The following is an 18,856-nucleotide window of genomic DNA, read 5'->3' as shown; positions in this document are numbered from 1 at the left end:
CTTGTCTTCCTTGTCTTCTCCTAGAGTTGGTCTCCTGTGTCTTCCTAAAGTCTGTCCTTGTCTTCCTTGTCTTCTCCTAGAGTTGGTCTCCTGTAGCGTCCTAAAGTCTGTCCTTGTCTTCCTTGTCTTCTCCTAGAGTTGGTCTCCTGTGTCTTCCTAAAGTCTGTCCTTGTCTTCCTTGTCTTCTCCTAGAGTTGGTCTCCTGTAGCTTCCTAAAGTCTGTCCTTGTCTTCCTTGTCTTCTCCTAGAGTTGGTCTCCTGTAGCTTCCTAAAGTCTGTCCTTGTCTTCCTTGTCTTCTCCTAGAGTTGGTCTCCTGTAGCTTCCTAAAGTCTGTCCTTGTCCTCCTTGTCTTCTCCTAGAGTTGGTCTCCTGTGTCTTCCTAAAGTCTGTCCTTGTCTTCCTTGTCTTCTCCTAGAGTTGGTCTCCTGTAGCGTCCTAAAGTCTGTCCTTGTCTTCCTTGTCTTCTCCTAGAGTTGGTCTCCTGTGTCTTCCTAAAGTCTGTCCTTGTCTTCCTTGTCTTCTCCTAGAGTTGGTCTCCTGTAGCTTCCTAAAGTCTGTCCTTGTCTTCCTTGTCTTCTCCTAGAGTTGGTCTCCTGTGTCTTCCTAAAGTCTGTCCTTGTCCTCCTTGTCTTCTCCTAGAGTTGGTCTCCTGTGTCTTCCTAAAGTCTGTCATGGTCTTCCTTGTCTTCTCCTAGAGTTGGTCTCCTGTAGCGTCCTAAAGTCTGTCCTTGTCTTCCTTGTCTTCTCCTAGAGTTGGTCTCCTGTAGCCTCCTAAAGTCTGTCCTTGTCTTCCTTGTCTTCTCCTAGAGTTGGTCTCCTGTAGCCTCCTAAAGTCTGTCCTTGTCTTCCTTGTCTTCTCCTAGAGTTGGTCTCCTGTAGCTTCCTAAAGTCTGTCCTTGTCTTCCTTGTCTTCTCCTAGAGTTGGTCTCCTGTAGCCTCCTAAAGTCTGTCCTTGTCTTCCTTGTCTTCTCCTAGAGTTGGTCTCCTGTGTCTTCCTAAAGTCTGTCCTTGTCTTCCTTGTCTTCTCCTAGAGTTGGTCTCCTGTAGCTTCCTAAAGTCTGTCCTTGTCTTCCTTGTCTTCTCCTAGAGTTGGTCTCCTGTGTCTTCCTAAAGTCTGTCCTTGTCCTCCTTGTCTTCTCCTAGAGTTGGTCTCCTGTGTCTTCCTAAAGTCTGTCCTTGTCTTCCTTGTCTTCTCCTAGAGTTGGTCTCCTGTAGCGTCCTAAAGTCTGTCCTTGTCTTCCTTGTCTTCTCCTAGAGTTGGTCTCCTGCAGCTTCCTAAAGTCTGTCCTTGTCTTCCTTGTCTTCTCCTAGAGTTGGTCTCCTGCAGCTTCCTAAAGTCTGTCCTTGTCTTCCTTGTCTTCTCCTAGAGTTTGTCTCCTGTGTCTTCCTAAAGTCTGTCATGGTCTTCCTTGTCTTCTCCTAGAGTTGGTCTCCTGTGTCTTCCTAAAGTCTGTCATGGTCTTCCTTGTCTTCTCCTAGAGTTGGTCTCCTGTAGCGTCCTAAAGTCTGTCCTTGTCTTCCTTGTCTTCTCCTAGAGTTGGTCTCCTGTGTCTTCCTAAAGTCTGTCCTTGTCTTCCTTGTCTTCTCCTAGAGTTGGTCTCCTGTGTCTTCCTAAAGTCTGTCCTTGTCTTCCTTGTCTTCTCCTAGAGTTGGTCTCCTGTAGCTTCCTAAAGTCTGTCCTTGTCTTCCTTGTCTTCTCCTAGAGTTGGTCTCCTGTAGCCTCCTAAAGTCTGTCCTTGTCTTCCTTGTCTTCTCCTAGAGTTGGTCTCCTGTGTCTTCCTAAAGTCTGTCCTTGTCTTCCTTGTCTTCTCCTAGAGTTGGTCTCCTGTAGCCTCCTAAAGTCTGTCCTTGTCCTCCTTGTCTTCTCCTAGAGTTGGTCTCCTGTAGCGTCCTAAAGTCTGTCCTTGTCTTCCTTGTCTTCTCCTAGAGTTGGTCTCCTGTAGCTTCCTAAAGTCTGTCCTTGTCTTCCTTGTCTTCTCCTAGAGTTGGTCTCCTGTAGCTTCCTAAAGTCTGTCCTTGTCTTCCTTGTCTTCTCCTAGAGTGGACTGGATTCAGTCCAATAAATCTTTCAGTCAAAGTTAATGTAGTGTGGAGAGGGTAGCTGGTACCTTGTGTTCTCTACTCCAGAAATGTTCTGGTCATCCAACGCTGCCATAAACTCCCTAACCCTCTCTGGAAGATGTTTCTCCTTGACGCTGTCTCCAGGAAACTTTTCTCTTCTTTTAAACGTTCAGTGTTTGTTGTTGTTGTTTGGGTGCAGCCTTTGACTGAGTGGACTCCATGGATTCTGTTTAGATGATCAACTACTACCACCTCACCACACATCCACCAGGATTCTTCTTCTTCTTCTTCTTCTTCAAATGCTAATAGACAGTTTTTAATTTTAAACACTTTCTAAAAACTACTCTATGTGAATGTGATGGACAGCTGGTGAGGTTCACATCAGGTCGATCTGCTCCACTAAACCAATTCTGATCGGCCGCCGATACAGATAATCCCTTCGTCAATACCTCTGTGTCCCTGAAGGTCCAAGACCCGAATACACCCTTCTGTCGACGGATCAATCCATCCATCCTCCCCTTCATTCATGTTCTGTTCAGTCTTAGAGTGGACCTTTAAAAACACCAGAAAACCAAAAAAGTCTTGGGACAGAGACAAAGGCAGATGGACAGACAAGATAGAGACAGAGAAGAAGATGAGAGGCCATAAAGTTACAGACTTGGAGGAGGAGGAGGAGGAGGAGGAGGAGGAGGACAAAGTGGACCTGGGGGAGCGTTTTATGATGGATGAAGGGATGGACTGTGGAGGACAGGAGGAGACAGACTGGACCTCTGGGACAGGACACTATTGATGAAGCGATGATCGGTAGCAACAGACGATCAGAACTCGTTCAGACGAGGAGGAGATGGATGAGAAGACCTGACGTTAGAGCTCATAACTCACTGACGGGAGGTGGTCCATCGTTCTAGTGACGACCGGCTGGATATTAAAACACAATAAATAAAAGATTACACATGAAAGATGAGAAACTAGAGCGAGGAGGAGGAGGAGGAGGAGGAGGAGGAGGAGGAGGAGGAGGAGTGTTTTTCATCTTGTTCTTCTTTAACCGTTCTTTTGTAGAACCACTTGTGTTCTTGGTTCTCGTTGTCTTGCTGCATGACCCAGTTTCTCTTCACGTTCAGCTCATGGACAGATGTCCTGACATTTTCTTTTAGAGTTCACTGGTAGAATTCAGAATTCATTGGTCCATCAATGAGGACAGGACGTCCTGGTCCAGATGCAGCAGAACAGGTTATTACTTATTCACTGATAAGATAATATATCGTTCAGACGTCCCATCAGCCCTCTTCAGGGTGGTGTCCCATCAGCCCTCTTCAGGGTGGTGTCCCATCAGCCCTCTTCAGGGTGGTGGGGGCCAATCATGACCTCAGGGGCCAAATGATCCCTGATGACTTTAGGGTCCAGCTTAAAAAGTCCACGACCCCTCAGGGAGAAGAAGATGAAAGATCATCTGTGCTTCCATCATCCTCCACCTTTTTCTACCTTCACACACTGTCCTCCCCCTTAGTCACCCCCTTCCTCCTCCTCCTCCTCTTCTTCCTCCTCGTCCTCCTCGTCCTCCTCCTCCTCTTCCTCCTCTTCCTCCTCCTCCTCCTCCTCCTCCTCCTCCTCTGGGAGCAGCAGAAGGTGACCAGGGGGAGGATAGAGGGACGAATGAATGGATGAATAAATGGGTCTTATGGGACACGTTTGGCATCTTTTCGTGCCAAGTGGCGGCATTCGTCTGCGTGATGCAGAGGAGCGTCGGATACCATGGCAACCAGGAGATGTGACCCCCCCCCCCCCCCCCCATGTCTCTATCTCTGTGAGGACCTTCCATTGACACGTACTACGTCTCTGAGCTCCATCAGACCTCAAACCTCCTTTATTTTATAAAACACTTCCTTAAACCACTTTAGAACTCACTTTCTTCCTCTCCTTTCTCCTCCTCCTCCTCCTCTTCCTCCTCTCCTTCCTTTTCCTGAAGCAGTACTTGCACCCCTTACACCTCCCCCCTCCTCCTCCCCCAGCTCCTCCACCACCTCTCCTCCATTACCCCCCGGTTGATTAACATGATAAAAGCCTCATCCACTCATACTGTGTACTATTATGGGCTGTGTTTGCTGGAGCTCCCGGGGGAGAGCTTAGTCCACAGCCACGCTTACCCCCCCCCCCCCCCCCCCCCCCAACGCTGTGGGGTGTGAAGCAGGGCAGGTTAAACATCCTCTTCCCACCGTGGCCTCATCACTTCACTGCATCAACACAACACCATCTGTTAATCTGGGTCTGGGTCCAGTCCTGGTCCTGCTGGGTCTGGGTCCAGTCCTGGTCCTGCTGGGTCTGGGTTCAGTCCTGGTCCTGCTGGGTCTGGGTCCAGTCCTGGTCCTGCTGGGGCTGGACCACATGACTCTGGTTTAAGTGAAAGTTATCATCATCCTCCTCCTCCTCCTCCTCCTCCTCCTCATCCTTCTTCTTCTTCTTCTTCTTCTTCTTCAGAAAAGGAGGAAAAGGGAATAAATACCTAATAATAATAATAATAATAATATCAGTGTTGGCTGAAGTCTGATCGGTACATCCCATAATAATAATAACAGGTTCTTTAAATGTGCTGTGTGTCCTCATGCCTTTTTATTTAATTTTATTCTTATACGCGTGTGAAAGTCTTATCAGCGCGTCACCACAGCAGGACGGTGGCAGATGGCCTCAGCTTCCTGCTTCAGCACGCTGCAATGAACTCTGGGGGATTGAGTCCCCTGGGACCAGAGCGTGCTACCTCCAGCATGTGTGTTTAGGGAAAGAGAGAGCGATGGAAGGATAGAGGCACGCTCCTGTGTTTGATGTAATGAGCCCGCGGCCCCATGGGAAATGAAGTCTTTATTATTATTATTAGTCATTAGCACGTTGACAGCTGGAGCTAGCCGGAGCTAGCCGGAGCTAGCTGGAGCTAGCCGGAGCTAGCCGGAGCTAGCTGGAGCTAGCCGGAGCTAGCCGGAGCTTAGCGGCGTCGCCATCGGAGGCCGCGGGTCCAAACCTCCTCTGGTCACCATGGCGATGACGTTGATCAGCTGATCCTCATGGTTCTGACCAGTCAGTGTCCTGGTCCAGACAGATGTTAGCAGCTGTGTGGGACGAGGCCAGCGTCTCCTGAGGGACTTGTAGTTTTTAGAATGTAGTTATTGTCGTTAAAAACAGTTTTAGTTTTGTTTCTGTGAATTAAATGGAGTCTCTTCTTTTTATTTATTTCTTTATTTCTGTTTTCTGTGTGGTCTCTTTCAGAGCCTCCAGTCATCCAACATTTTAAAAGAACCTTCAAGTACTTTAAGGACTACAGACAGGTGAGTTAATGATTCATGGTCATTAATAAAGAGTCTGAAGAAGAATTCACTTTTAAAACAGACTTTGATAAGAAGAAGTTCACAGAATTAAAGTTTAGACTCTCAGCTTTAATTTAAACTTAGTTCAGGTGTAACTGAGAGGAAGGTGTTGAGACTACAGCGTTTATCTAACTTTCACTTTCACTCTTTAGTTCCACAAACAAACCGTAGAACTGACAGCGTTCTACTTTCTAGCTGAGTGAGTTCAGCTGATGTCAGTGAGTTTAAACTGAGAACCACAGAGCTCCTCTAACCTCAGAGGTTTTTCCTCCGACCAGACGTGTCAGACTCGTTTCCTTCTCATCCTTCTCATCAAATATTCATTATTTTGGCAAATCCCATCTTCCTGTCCGGGCTTTTTGTTTTCCACTGATTTGAGTAAAAAATTAAAATCATAAAAGTTTAAGGGTTTTACCGACTTCCTTGTCGGTGTGTTTGTGTGTTACCATACGTCGGTGAACGTGTTTAATTTGTATATTTTTACGTCAGATGATCATTGAGCCGACGAGCCCCAAGCTGCTGCCCGACCCCCTGAAGGAGCCGTACTACCAACCCCCCTACACCCTGGTCCTGGAGCTCACCGACGTCCTGCTGCACCCGGAGTGGTCGGTACGTCTCCTCCGCCATAACATTATGACCACCGAGGGCCAGCTCTGGTTGTCTGGTTCTCACGGCTCCAGTCAGTGGGTGTCAGACATTAGAGAACGAGCTGAAGAACATTTTATTCTCAGGGTTGATGTGAGAGGGAGAGGAAGAGGCAGAGTGGAAAAGGAAAAGGGGAGTAGAAAGAAGAGGAGAAATAAGATGAAGAAGAGACAGAAGGAGATGAACAGGAAGAAGAGGAGGCGATGAAGGAGCAATAAGAGGAAGAACAGGAGGAAGAGGAAGAGAATAAATGCCTGGTCCTGATAGGAAGAACCAGTCAGAGTCCATGCTGACCTCTGACCTCTGACCTCTGACCTGGAGGTCTGATGGATCATGTTTTACCTGCAGAACAGAATGCATTATGGGTAGAAGACGTGAAGGAAACACAGCAGCTGAAGTAAACAGTTAAAAGAGAGAGAGGGGGAGTGGAGGTGAAGTTCATGGGACAGGTGGAGGACACGTTGGGGGTGTGTCCTCCACCTGTCCTTCAGGTTTCTGCCTGGATGCATATAGATATATATCTAGATATATGTTTATATAAGCTGTAAACTTACCTGACAGGTGTGCAGCAGCTGTAGCTCAACACCTGTCGCCTGTTAACGCAGACAAACATTCTCACCCCCCTCACCTCCCTCACCTCCTCTCATTCTTTCATCGTCTGTTTGCTGCCACAACCTGAACAAACACACGTCTTTATTCTCTGGTTTCACTCGACACACACAGAGAACGATGAATTCTTCTCCTCCTTTTCTTCTTCTACTTCTTCCCCTTCTTCTTCATTGTCTTCACCTTCATCATCTTCTTTTTCTACTTCTTCTTCTCTTTTTTCCTTCCCCTTCTTCTTCATTGTCTTCACCTTCATCATCTTCTCCTTCTTCCTCCATCATCCTCTTCTTTTTCTACATCTTCTCTTCTTCTCCCTTGTCGTCTTCTTCTGTGGTTTTTTCAGCATTGACTGCAGCCTGTCGCCCTTAAAACAGAAGAAGACGTATTTATTCTATTTCTCAGCTTTCTTTAACGGTTCTCAGATTTGTATTGCGTCCGTCTGCGTCCAGTATAAACATCTGCTGAGGATCCCTCCAGCTGCTGAGGATCCCTCCCTCCAGCTGCTGAGGATCCCTCCCTCCAGCTGCTGAGGATCCCTCCCTCCAGCTGCTGAGGATCCCTCCAGCTGCTGAGGATCCCTCCCTCCAGCTGCTGAGGATCCCTCCCTCCAGCTGCTGAGGATCCCTCCCTCCATCTGCTGAGGATCCCTCCCTCCAGCTGCTGTGGATCCCTCCCTCCAGCTGCTGAGGATCCCTCCCTCCAGCAGCTGAGGATCCCTCCCTCCAGCTGCTGAGGATCCCTCCCTCCAGCAGCTGAGGATCCCTCCCTCCAGCTGCTGAGGATCCCTCCCTCCAGCAGCTGAGGATCCCTCCCTCCAGCAGCTGAGGATCCCTCCCTCCAGCTGCTGAGGATCCCTCCCTCCATCTGCTGAGGATCCCTCCCTCCAGCTGCTGTGGATCCCTCCCTCCAGCTGCTGAGGATCCCTCCCTCCAGCTGCTGAGGATCCCTCCCTCCAGCAGCTGAGGATCCCTCCCTCCAGCAGCTGAGGATCCCTCCCTCCAGCTGCTGAGGATCCCTCCCTCCAGCTGCTGTGGATCCCTCCCTCCAGCTGCTGAGGATCCCTCCCTCCAGCTGCTGAGGATCCCTCCCTCCAGCTGCTGTGGATCCCTCCCTCCAGCTGCTGAGGATCCCTCCCTCCAGCTGCTGAGGATCCCTCCCTCCAGCTGCTGAGGATCCCTCCAGCAGCTGAGGATCCCTCCCTCCAGCTGCTGAGGATCCCTCCCTCCAGCTGCTGTGGATCCCTCCCTCCAGCTGCTGAGGATCCCTCCCTCCAGCTGCTGAGGATCCCTCCCTCCAGCTGCTGAGGATCCCTCCCTCCAGCTGCTGAGGATCCCTCCCTCCAGCTGCTGTGGATCCCTCCCTCCAGCTGCTGAGGATCCCTCCCTCCAGCTGCTGAGGATCCCTCCCTCCAGCTGCTGAGGATCCCTCCAGCAGCTGAGGATCCCTCCCTCCAGCTGCTGAGGATCCCTCCCTCCAGCTGCTGTGGATCCCTCCCTCCAGCTGCTGAGGATCCCTCCCTCCAGCTGCTGTGGATCCCTCCCTCCAGCTGCTGTGGATCCCTCCCTCCAGCTGCTGAGGATCCCTCCCTCCAGCTGCTGAGGATCCCTCCCTCCAGCTGCTGAGGATCCCTCCAGCAGCTGAGGATCCCTCCCTCCAGCTGCTGAGGATCCCTCCCTCCAGCTGCTGAGGATCCCTCCCTCCAGCTGCTGAGGATCCCTCCCTCCAGCTGCTGAGGATCCCTCCCTCCAGCTGCTGAGGATCCCTCCCTCCAGCTGCTGAGGATCCCTCCCTCCAGCTGCTGAGGATCCCTCCCTCCAGCTGCTGTGGATCCCTCCCTCCAGCTGCTGAGGATCCCTCCCTCCAGCTGCTGAGGATCCCTCCCTCCAGCTGCTGAGGATCCCTCCAGCTGCTGAGGATCCCTCCCTCCAGCTGCTGAGGATCCCTCCCTCCAGCTGCTGAGGATCCCTCCAGCTGCTGAGGATCCCTCCCTCCAGCTGCTGAGGATCCCTCCCTCCAGCTGCTGAGGATCCCTCCCTCCAGCTGCTGAGGATCCCTCCCTCCAGCTGCTGTGGATCCCTCCCTCCAGCTGCTGTGGATCCCTCCCTCCAGCTGCTGAGGATCCCTCCCTCCAGCTGCTGAGGATCCCTCCCTCCAGCTGCTGAGGATCCCTCCCTCCAGCTGCTGAGGATCCCTCCCTCCAGCTGCTGAGGATCCCTCCAGCAGCTGAGGATCCCTCCCTCCAGCTGCTGTGGATCCCTCCCTCCAGCTGCTGAGGATCCCTCCCTCCAGCTGCTGAGGATCCCTCCCTCCAGCTGCTGAGGATCCCTCCCTCCAGCTGCTGAGGATCCCTCCCTCCATCTGCTGAGGATCCCTCCCTCCAGCTGCTGTGGATCCCTCCCTCCAGCTGCTGAGGATCCCTCCCTCCAGCAGCTGAGGATCCCTCCCTCCAGCTGCTGAGGATCCCTCCCTCCAGCAGCTGAGGATCCCTCCCTCCAGCTGCTGAGGATCCCTCCCTCCATCTGCTGAGGATCCCTCCCTCCAGCTGCTGTGGATCCCTCCCTCCAGCTGCTGAGGATCCCTCCCTCCAGCAGCTGAGGATCCCTCCCTCCAGCTGCTGAGGATCCCTCCCTCCAGCAGCTGAGGATCCCTCCCTCCAGCTGCTGAGGATCCCTCCAGCAGCTGAGGATCCCTCCCTCCAGCTGCTGAGGATCCCTCCCTCCAGCTGCTGTGGATCCCTCCCTCCAGCTGCTGAGGATCCCTCCCTCCAGCTGCTGTGGATCCCTCCCTCCAGCTGCTGTGGATCCCTCCCTCCAGCTGCTGAGGATCCCTCCCTCCAGCTGCTGAGGATCCCTCCAGCAGCTGAGGATCCCTCCCTCCAGCTGCTGAGGATCCCTCCCTCCAGCTGCTGTGGATCCCTCCCTCCAGCTGCTGAGGATCCCTCCCTCCAGCTGCTGTGGATCCCTCCCTCCAGCTGCTGAGGATCCCTCCCTCCAGCTGCTGAGGATCCCTCCCTCCAGCAGCTGAGGATCCCTCCAGCTGCTGAGGATCCCTCCCTCCAGCTGCTGAGGATCCCTCCCTCCAGCTGCTGAGGATCCCTCCAGCTGCTGAGGATCCCTCCAGCAGCTGAGGATCCCTCCCTCCAGCTGCTGAGGATCCCTCCAGCTGCTGAGGATCCAGTCTCTCTCTCTCTCTCTCTCTGAACTCTAATCACGTCCGTCTGTGTTTCCAGTTGTCGACAGGTTGGCGTTTTAAGAAGCGTCCGGGCATCGACTACCTGTTCCAGCAGCTGGCGCCGCTCTACGAGATCGTCATCTTCACAGCAGAGACCGGCATGGTGAGACAACATCGCTACGAGACAGAAGGTTTATCTGTGACGCTCCGCCTGAAAAGAATAAGACTCAGCTGGTTTTACTTCCATCCAGACGGCGTATCCTCTGATCGACAGCATCGACCCCCAGGGCTTCGTCATGTATCGTCTCTTCAGAGACGCAACACACTACATGGAGGGACATCACGTTAAGGTACGACTCAGTGCCCCCCCCCACCCCCCCCCCCCCACCCCACTGGATCAGAACCATCAACAGCTGCTTGTTGACTTGGAGACATGATCCAGATGTTGGAACAAGATGGAAAGACTCTCACATGTTAAGATCTGATTTATTTTAGAGAAGTAGGAAGGCACATAGGACGTCCCAGACGCGGCCTGTTTTTAAATCCATTCATTAAACTTTCTTCTTCCTCTTTTATTCACTTTGAATTTGTTTGTTCTCTACAAACAAGTTATTATTTAATTCCAGTAGTTTAAATGAACTCTTATTGTGAAAAGCAGCGGGGTTTGACTGAGCTCTTATTGTGAAAAGCAGCAGGGTTTGATCGTCCCTGACTGTTAAAGTAAACAGGAAGTCGTCTTGTCAACAGGAAGTAGAACTCGTCTCTAATGAACATTGATTGTCTTTTATTTTGGCGGTAAACACCTGTAGCTCCTCAGCTCTTTACCTCCCGCTGTCTTCTCTCCTCTGGCCGCCTTCTGCTGCCGCTGCTATTGATTTCTCCCCCCCCACCTCCTCCTCCTCCCCCCTCCTCCCCCCTCCTCCCCCTCCTCCTCCCCTCTGTCTCCCTCTCAGGCCTCATTAACCTCCTGCCTCCTCTCTCCCTTCTTCCTCTTATCTCACCTCCCTTTCACCCTCCTTCACTCTTTCTTAAATCTCCACGTCTCCCTCCCTCCCTCCCTCCCTCCCTCTCCCTCTCCTCCCCTCCCTCCCCCCCCTCCCTCCTAACTGCCGTGGCTGTTTAACCTACTTCCCAGAGAGAAGACACACTTCTATCATCTCATCTCCATAATGTCAAGACAGAAGCATCAGATGCAGATGGAGATTCATTAAAGCTCCGTGTGTCCAGAGAAAGTTACTAATCACCATCAGATTAAACTGTTGTTCACTTTCTGCCATCGTGGATTATAATCCAGATAATAATAAACACGGAAGGGAAGGGAGGGAGGAAGGAAGGGAAGGGAGGGAGGAAGGAAGGGAAGGGAGGGAGGAAGGAAGGAAGGGAGGGAGGGAGGGAGGATCGACGAGGGAAGGAATGAAGGATGGATCAAAGGAAGGGAGATGGGAAAGAAGAAATGAGGGATTGAAGAGATGAAGGAAAGTGAGAAGGATATTAATCTATCAGCTGTTTTATTTCCTGTGTCCTGACGTTAGTTCATAAATAATAACGTGATTCTATTTGTTTAGTGGCCTGAGTCAGACGTCTGCTGGTTGGATGGATTCACTGTCTTAACTGTCCTCCTTCTAACGTCTCATTATTATCATTAAGCCTCAAGACGGTTTATAAGTTTATAACGGGACGTCGCAGGGGACGTCGCAGGGGACGTCGCAGGGGACGTCGCAGGGGACGTCGCAGGGGACGAGCAGATGGAACCAAAACACTAAAACATTAAAACACTAAAAACTAAAACACCAGACGCTTGTTAGTTTTCTGTTTCCGTCTCCAAAAAGAAAACGTCTTAAAAAGTTTTAAAATGAAAATAAATCAAATAAATTAAAATGATCTTTTTCTTCTTCATCTGCTTCTGAACAAACACGTCTTTATTTCTGTTATCTCTCGACACTCAGCGCACACAGGACGACTTCTTCTTCTTCTTCTTCTCCTCCTCCTCCTCCTCCTCCTCCTCCTCCTCCTCCTCCTCCTCCTCCTCCTCCTCCTCCTCCTCAGTTTTCAGCAGACACCAGTTCTTCTTTGACCCCAGTCCTCCACCGTCACTGATGTCTTATTGAGGTTTTTGTCTCTGACCCGTGAGCAGAGCTGAGGTGACATGTCTCCTTGTCTCTGAATGTCCCTCTCAGCAGTGGACTCTGTCCCAGATGGCTCCTGCCAATAACATCACACGGGACGTTTGACGAGCAGCGTTTCCACACAAAGGGCCGAGGGCCCAGGGTGGGAACGCTGGGGCAGTTGTCGGGGCGCAACCTTTTTATTGGCTGCAGGCCGTCAGAGTTTAGTCCTGGTCTGGGGTCACCTCCATCACCTCCATCACCTCCATCACCTCCATCACCTCCAGATCAGATTCATCCTGACAGCTTTAGGAAACAGGCTGGAGACAGAGTCTGGTGACGTGTTGGCTGCTGAACGTCCTCTCTACCAGTAACTGATCAGCTGATCGTCTGTGGCTCAGCGTCTCCTCCTGAACAGTTTGAGACGTGAAAAGAAACGAAGCTGAAGTTACAGGAAAGAGTCTGAAGTAGAGTCTGGGGCTTTCCTCTCTTACTTGACTTGTTTTGGATTTTCCTGCTGATTTATTCATTTTACCTTTTTACAATGAAGGTGTCGGGGAAACTCTTTATTTTAGTCATTAATTCATTTCCTCTGTGAAAATAAAACCTTGAAGAAACTCCTGCAGGTTAAACTGGGCTGACCCTTTAGAGCCCAGAGACGTCACACGCCAGGTCCTGGTCCTGGTCCAGGTCCTGGTCCTGGTCCTGGTCCTGGTCCTCGTCCTGGTACAGGTCCTGGTTCTGGTCCTGGTCCTGGTCCTGGTCCTGGTTCTGATACAGGTCCTGGTCCTGGTCCTGGTCCTGGTACAGGTCCTGGTCCTGGTCCTGGTCCTGGTTCTGATACAGGTCCTGGTACAGGTCCTGGTTCTGGTACAGGTCCTGGTCCTGGTCCTGGTTCTGATACAGGTCCTGGTCCTGGTCCTGGTCCTGGTCCAGGCCCTGGTCCTGGTCCTGGTCCTGGTTCTGATACAGGTCCTGGTACAGGTCCTGGTTCTGGTACAGGTCCTGGTCCTGGTCCTGGTACAGGTCCTGGTACAGGTCCTGGTCCTGGTCCTGGTCCTGGTCCAGGCCCTGGTCCTGGTCCTGGTTCTGATACAGGTCCTGGTACAGGTCCTGGTTCTGGTACAGGTCCTGGTCCTGGTCCTGGTACAGGTCCTGGTACAGGTCCTGGTCCTGGTCCTCAGTGGGACGTGTTTAGTTTTCAGTCCATTAATCTCTTTTATATTATTATTATTATTTTAAATGCGTCATTTAAACATTTTTTTTTTTATATTCACGTAATTTACTCATTTTTTTACTTTAATTTGTTGATCAGTGTATTTTTTTTTTATCAGTTGTTTTCTTCATTTAATCTCAATATTCTTTTCTTAGATTATTTATATTAATCTATAATTTATTTATTGTGCAATTTATTTGTTGATTAATACATTTTATAAATTTGTGGATTAGATGATAAATCTATTAGTCGCTTAAATAAAAAAACTAGTCAATTCATCTATTAGTTTATTTTTTCAGTTAGTTTTTAATAAACAGATGTTTTATTAATTAGTTGATTAATCTGTAAGTTATTATTTATTATTATTCATTTATACATTTTTTTTGTGATCAGTTGATTAAGATATTAATTTATTTAATTTGGTTCATCTCTTTGTTTTTTTAAATGAGTTGATTAATAGTTGATCATTCTGTCAAGTTTTAATTTAATTCATTTAATAAATTATATTTTAACACTGAGACAGAAATAAATTCCTCTACATCAGCTGGACACTGTCCAACCAGTCAGAGACGTTTAGTTGGAGACTAACCTCAGGATCAGAGGACGGGTCAGTCAACGTAGAGACTCAGGACACGACGGGGGGGCGGGGGGGGGTCTATAGAAACACCAGATGAGCCTGAGAGAGACACGATGGAGACAACAAGCAGCGTCCCTGTCCATCTGTCCCTCACCAGCTGGAGCTGCCAGAGAAAGTGTGTGTGTGTGTTTTAATCCCGTGAATATTAAGGATCATTAAGATAATAAAGTTTATTTGATTAGACCGTGAAAAGGTCAACGGCGTCCCACAGCTTATGGTGGGACGTCTGGAGGTCCCTCTGGAAGGAGGGGAGTAAAATAAATCATCTGTCCTTCTCTCTTGTTCCAGGACGTGTCCTGTCTGAACCGGGACACCAGTAAGGTGATCGTGGTGGACTGTAAGCGGGAGGCGTTCAGCCTGCAGCCCTTCAACGGATGGCCCTGAAGAAGTGGGACGGGAACTCAGAGGACCGGACGCTCTACGACCTCGCCAACTTCCTCAAGAGTAAGAGACGCAGCCAGTCTTCTAGGACATCACCTGGTTCAGATGTGTCCATCACGTCAGGGTTCGTCAGGTAGAAGGAGCAGGAGGAGGAGAGGGAGGAGGAGGAGGAGAGGGAGGAGGAGGAGGAGCAGGAGGAGGAGAGGGAGAGGGAGGAGGAGGAGAGGGAGGAGGAGGAGGAGGAGGAGGAGGAGGAGGAGGAGGAGCAGGAGGAGGAGAGGGAGAGGGAGGAGAGGGAGAGGGAGGAGGAGGAGAGGGAGGAGGAGGAGGAGCAGGAGGAGGAGGAGGGGGAGCAGGAGGAGGAGGAGAGGGAGGAGGAGGAGCAGGAGGAGGAGGAGGAGGAGGAGAGGGAGGAGGAGAGGTAGAAGGAGGAGGAGGAGAGAGCAGGAGGAGGAGGAGGAGAGGGAGGAGGAGGAGGAGGAGCAGGAGGAGGAGGAGCAGGAGGAGGAGGAGGAGAGGGAGGAGGAGGAGCAGGAGGAGGAGGAGGAGAGGGAGGAGGAGGAGGAGCAGGAGGAGGAGGAGGAGGAGGAGGAGGAGGAGAGGTAGAAGGAGGAGGAGGAGCAGGAGGAGCAGCAGGAGAGGGAGGAGCAGTAGGAGGAGGAGGAGGAGGAGGAGGAGCAGGGAGAGGAGGAGGAGAATGGAGGAGAATGAACAATGACACCTCCTTAAATAGAGGTCATGTGATCAAATGTACGTTTCTAGATTGATTTTAAAAACAAAAACAAAAACAACTAAACAATAAAAACATCTTTCTCTTCTCCTGTCGTCTAGAACCGTTAACGTTCAGCTTAGTTTCCATCTGCAGTTTGATGACGCGTCGAGGCTCGTTGTGATGATCTGACAGTGGTTTTATCAGAGTTTATTCATCCAAACATGTCTCTGGCTCCTCATGACGTCACTGGACGAGTTTAAATTTAAACACGTCCTCATTGTCCTGTCGTTGTCTCCGTCAGCCATCGCTCTGAGCGGCGTGGAGGACGTACGGTCGGTGCTGGAGAACTACGCCCTGGAGGACGACCCCATCGAGGCCTTCAAACGCAGACAGGCTCAGCTGGCACAGGTGAGGAGGAGGAGGAGGAGGAGGAGGAGGAGGAGGAGGAGGAGGAGGAGGAGGAGTTGTTGTTTTGGTTTGACTCTTGTCTCTCGTCCGTCCAGGAGGAGGAGCAGCGTCTGGCTGAGGTCTCCCAGCAGAAGAAGCAGGGCCTCTCTCTGGGCTCCATCGCCTCACGGTTCTGGAGATCCAAACAGCAGTGACCCCCCCCCACCACCACTACCACCACCTGCATCCCCACCTGGACCCCCCCCCCCCCCCCCCCTTTAGATAAATCATCACCACAGACGTTCCCACCAGTCGCTGCCCTGCTCTCCACCAGCGTCCAGGTCAACCTGAGCGACCTCGGAGCCGGGACATGGGGCTGCACCAAGGAGACAGGTACCACTTCCTGGTTTGGGGGAGGAGGCGGGGACTCCCTCGCTCATCTTTGTGTCACCTGATGCGTTTTCTAAGCTGCTGATTGGTTTAAAAACATAAATAACATAAAATAAAAACAGTAAACGAGGTCGGGAGGATCCGGGGTGAAACTCTTTTCGTGGTGGGTGGCGGTCGGAGGCTGAACTGGGACCAGCGCTGGTCCGCCCCGCCCCACCCTCGCTGGGATCCGACCCGAGATCGGCCGAGCTCCGTGCTGTGTCTTCAGAATGTGTATTTGTGGTTTGTTTTTTCCGGACGGTGCTGGCGGCGATTCAAGTAAAAGGAAAACTCTGAGTAGTGTTTGTGAGAGTTTGTTAAACGTGTCCGAGGACGCGTCTTCGTCCCGAGGTCGTGATGAAGAGACGGAGCGGCAGCAAAGGAGAAGCTTCCTCTCTGTGTGTCTGTTGGGAACTATTTTAACCGGCGGATTCATCCTCGTGGTGATCCGGCCCAGCGCGGTGTGGACAGGATCAGCTGCCGTCGGTGGAGACTCTGGTGAACTCACCGTCGACGTCCTTCAATAAACGAAACGAACCAAACGCCGTTGTGTGTGTGGAGTTAATTGTATTTGATGTCTGGTGTTTTGTTTTTTTATTTTTTATTTTCCTGTGTTTCTGTTTTGTGGGCTTTTAATTTCCAGTTATAAATCAGTCTAAAGCTTTTATTGCCTGTGTTTTCCTCTTTTCAGGGGAGTTCTCTCCAGTTAAACTAAAATTCCACCGTCTCTCTGGGGTTTCTCCTCGAAAACATCCAGAAATATCCTGCGTCTCAAACGTCTTAATAACCACGCTTAGTAAATCCCAACGTTAACAGCCTTCAGAGGATGCGATATTATTTCTCACACAGAAGAAGACGGGTTTTGATTAACTCGTGCAGCGCTGCAGAACATGTTCTGGGTAATTTCCAGAAAAACAAAGTCGACTCTCGGCTTCACGGCTGGGGAGTTACATGTGTGAACAACCGTCATCTGGAGGAAACGTGAAGGTTTTTATGGATTCTTTAATGTGCACAATCTAGGTAGAATCTGAATAAAATAAAGATTAGAAACAAAAATACATCCAAACTGTAGAAACAAAGATTTATAAGAACTTGGAGACATGATCCAGATGTTGGAACAAGATGGAAAGACTCTCACATGATAAGATCTGATTTATTCTAGAGACAAAGACTCAGATTAGACCTGAACCCTGAAGCTTCATCCTCAGAGGAAACAAACATCTCTGATGATAAAAGGTAAAAGTAGATCTCCTGGTCTGTCTCCTGATTCTCCCTAGAACCAGGTTTTAAGCTTTTGCAGCTGCAGCCTCAGTTTATCTGACGCTTCCTGTTTTAAAATCCATCTTTAACACTCATTTTTATTCTTGTGATGTTTAAATCAGTTTGAGAGCTGCTCTATTGTGTTTTAATCTAATAGTTTTTGTGTTCCATCATGTGGTCAGTAGAATATTGTAGCAGCTGCTGTCTCTAATGGATCTCTACCTACCGCTGGATCAGAACCATCAACAGCTGCTTGGTGACTTGGAGACATGATCCAGATGTTGGAACAAGATGGAAAGTGCATCAAAGCTCAGAAGTATTTATTTTATTGTCGTAGTTTTCAGCTGTGAATCAGGAAAACAACCAAACTAAAGCCGAATGTACCAATCAGCCCTAAAATCTGAATATTTTTATGCTTTGGTGAAGAATCTTTAATTTGTATTTGAATCGTTTTCACATGTTTACTTTTTTTTTTGCGTCCTTCTGAATTTTCAACATTTCTGCATTAAAAATACTCAAAACATCCTGAAAGTCGACAAAGAGACAAAACAGACACACGGAACGGAAACATTAGACTAAAATGAGCCAATATTACATATCAGTGTCCTGGTTTGGGCCCCTAAAGGAAAACGTCAGGACGTCTGTCCATGAGCTGAATGTGAAGAGAAACTGGGTCATGCAGCAAGACAACGAGAACCAAGAACACAAGTGGTTCTACAAAAGAACGGTTAAAGAAGAACAAGATGAATGTTTAGGAACGGCCAAGTCAAAGTCCTGACCTTAATCCAATAGAAATGTTGTGGAAGGACCTGAAGCAAGCAGCTGATGTGAGGAAACCCACCAACATCTCAGAACTGAAGTGGTTCTGTTCTGAGGAATGGGCTAAAATTCCTCCAAGCTGCTGTAGACCACTGATCAGCAGTTACCAGAAACATTTAGTTACAAGGAGGTCACAGCAGATACTGGACACAAGGAGGAACTGATATGTAATATTGGCTCACTTTAAGGTCTAACAGTTCTGTTCCATGTGTCTGACTGGCTTCTCTTTCTACTTTCAGGATGTTTTGACTCATTTTCTTCTTCTGCAGATACGTTGAAGCTCAGATCTTCTTCTCATTTAGTTTCTTTCCATCAAACATGAAGCTGAGGAGACTCTGGTTTATAACTAGAGTTTAATCAGGGGAACAAACGTGTCCAAAGTTTCTCCTGCTTGTAACGAACACATAAAATTGAAAACACACAACGAGACCTGCCAAACTCTTCAACGAAAAATATATTGGAGATAATAAAAAACTGAACCCTGGAACGAGCTCATAAATGTATTTTGAAGAGAAACAAAGAGACGAGCCGCCGGTTGCTGGTTTTTCCAGGTTGCCATGGGGAGGGGGGGGTTAAAAAGTCTCCAACAAACACGAGTGGAGAGTTTCCAGCCGAGGTTCAGAGTTAAACCTGAGGACTGAGCCGAGCTTAGAGGCTTCAGGATGAAAGATGAAACGTTTTCACACATTTAGAGTTTAAAGTTTAACGTGAGGAACCACATGTTGACTCGTTTAGAGCCGATTTAAAGAAAAGACAAAGAGCTGACAGAAGCAGTGAAGCTTTGATTGAAGCTCATTTATGATCTGATCAGTTTAAACGTCTCATTTAAAACGTTCTAAAAATACTAAATTATGTTCACGCTGCAGTTTGCTTCAGGTTTTATCTGTCGTTTCTGTTGATTTGAATCTTTTTAAGGTTTTAGAGTCAAACTAAAGATGAACTCTACTGGATGAAGTGTTACCTCAACGTTTTAGCGAGGAGGAGGAGGAGGAAGGAGGAAGATTGTTGTCGTCGTCGTGGAAAGTGAAATCAAATCCTGTTTTTCTTTAGAAACACTTTTAAACAGATGCATG

The 18,856-nt window shown here is 49.6% G+C and overlaps 1 protein-coding gene across 1 annotated transcript in view; it reads left to right on the top strand.

The window, feature by feature from the left end:
• The window catches only part of timm50 (translocase of inner mitochondrial membrane 50 homolog), a 30,340-nt gene extending 13,808 nt beyond the window's left edge, over positions 1-16,532 (top strand). The window contains 8 exon segments of the mRNA XM_084575269.1: positions 5,318-5,376; positions 5,905-6,024; positions 9,896-10,000; positions 10,089-10,187; positions 14,084-14,168; positions 14,171-14,239; positions 15,190-15,296; positions 15,392-16,532. Coding sequence (XP_084431395.1) covers positions 5,318-5,376; positions 5,905-6,024; positions 9,896-10,000; positions 10,089-10,187; positions 14,084-14,168; positions 14,171-14,239; positions 15,190-15,296; positions 15,392-15,490 — 743 coding nt within the window. The 3' untranslated portion in view covers positions 15,491-16,532.
• The last annotated feature ends 2,324 nt before the right edge of the window (positions 16,533-18,856 follow it).

Source organism: Chelon labrosus (genome assembly GCF_963514085.1).
Source record: "Chelon labrosus genome assembly, contig: SCAFFOLD_88, whole genome shotgun sequence".
NCBI lineage: Eukaryota > Metazoa > Chordata > Actinopteri > Mugiliformes > Mugilidae > Chelon > Chelon labrosus.
This window is presented reverse-complemented; position numbering and strand designations above follow the sequence as displayed.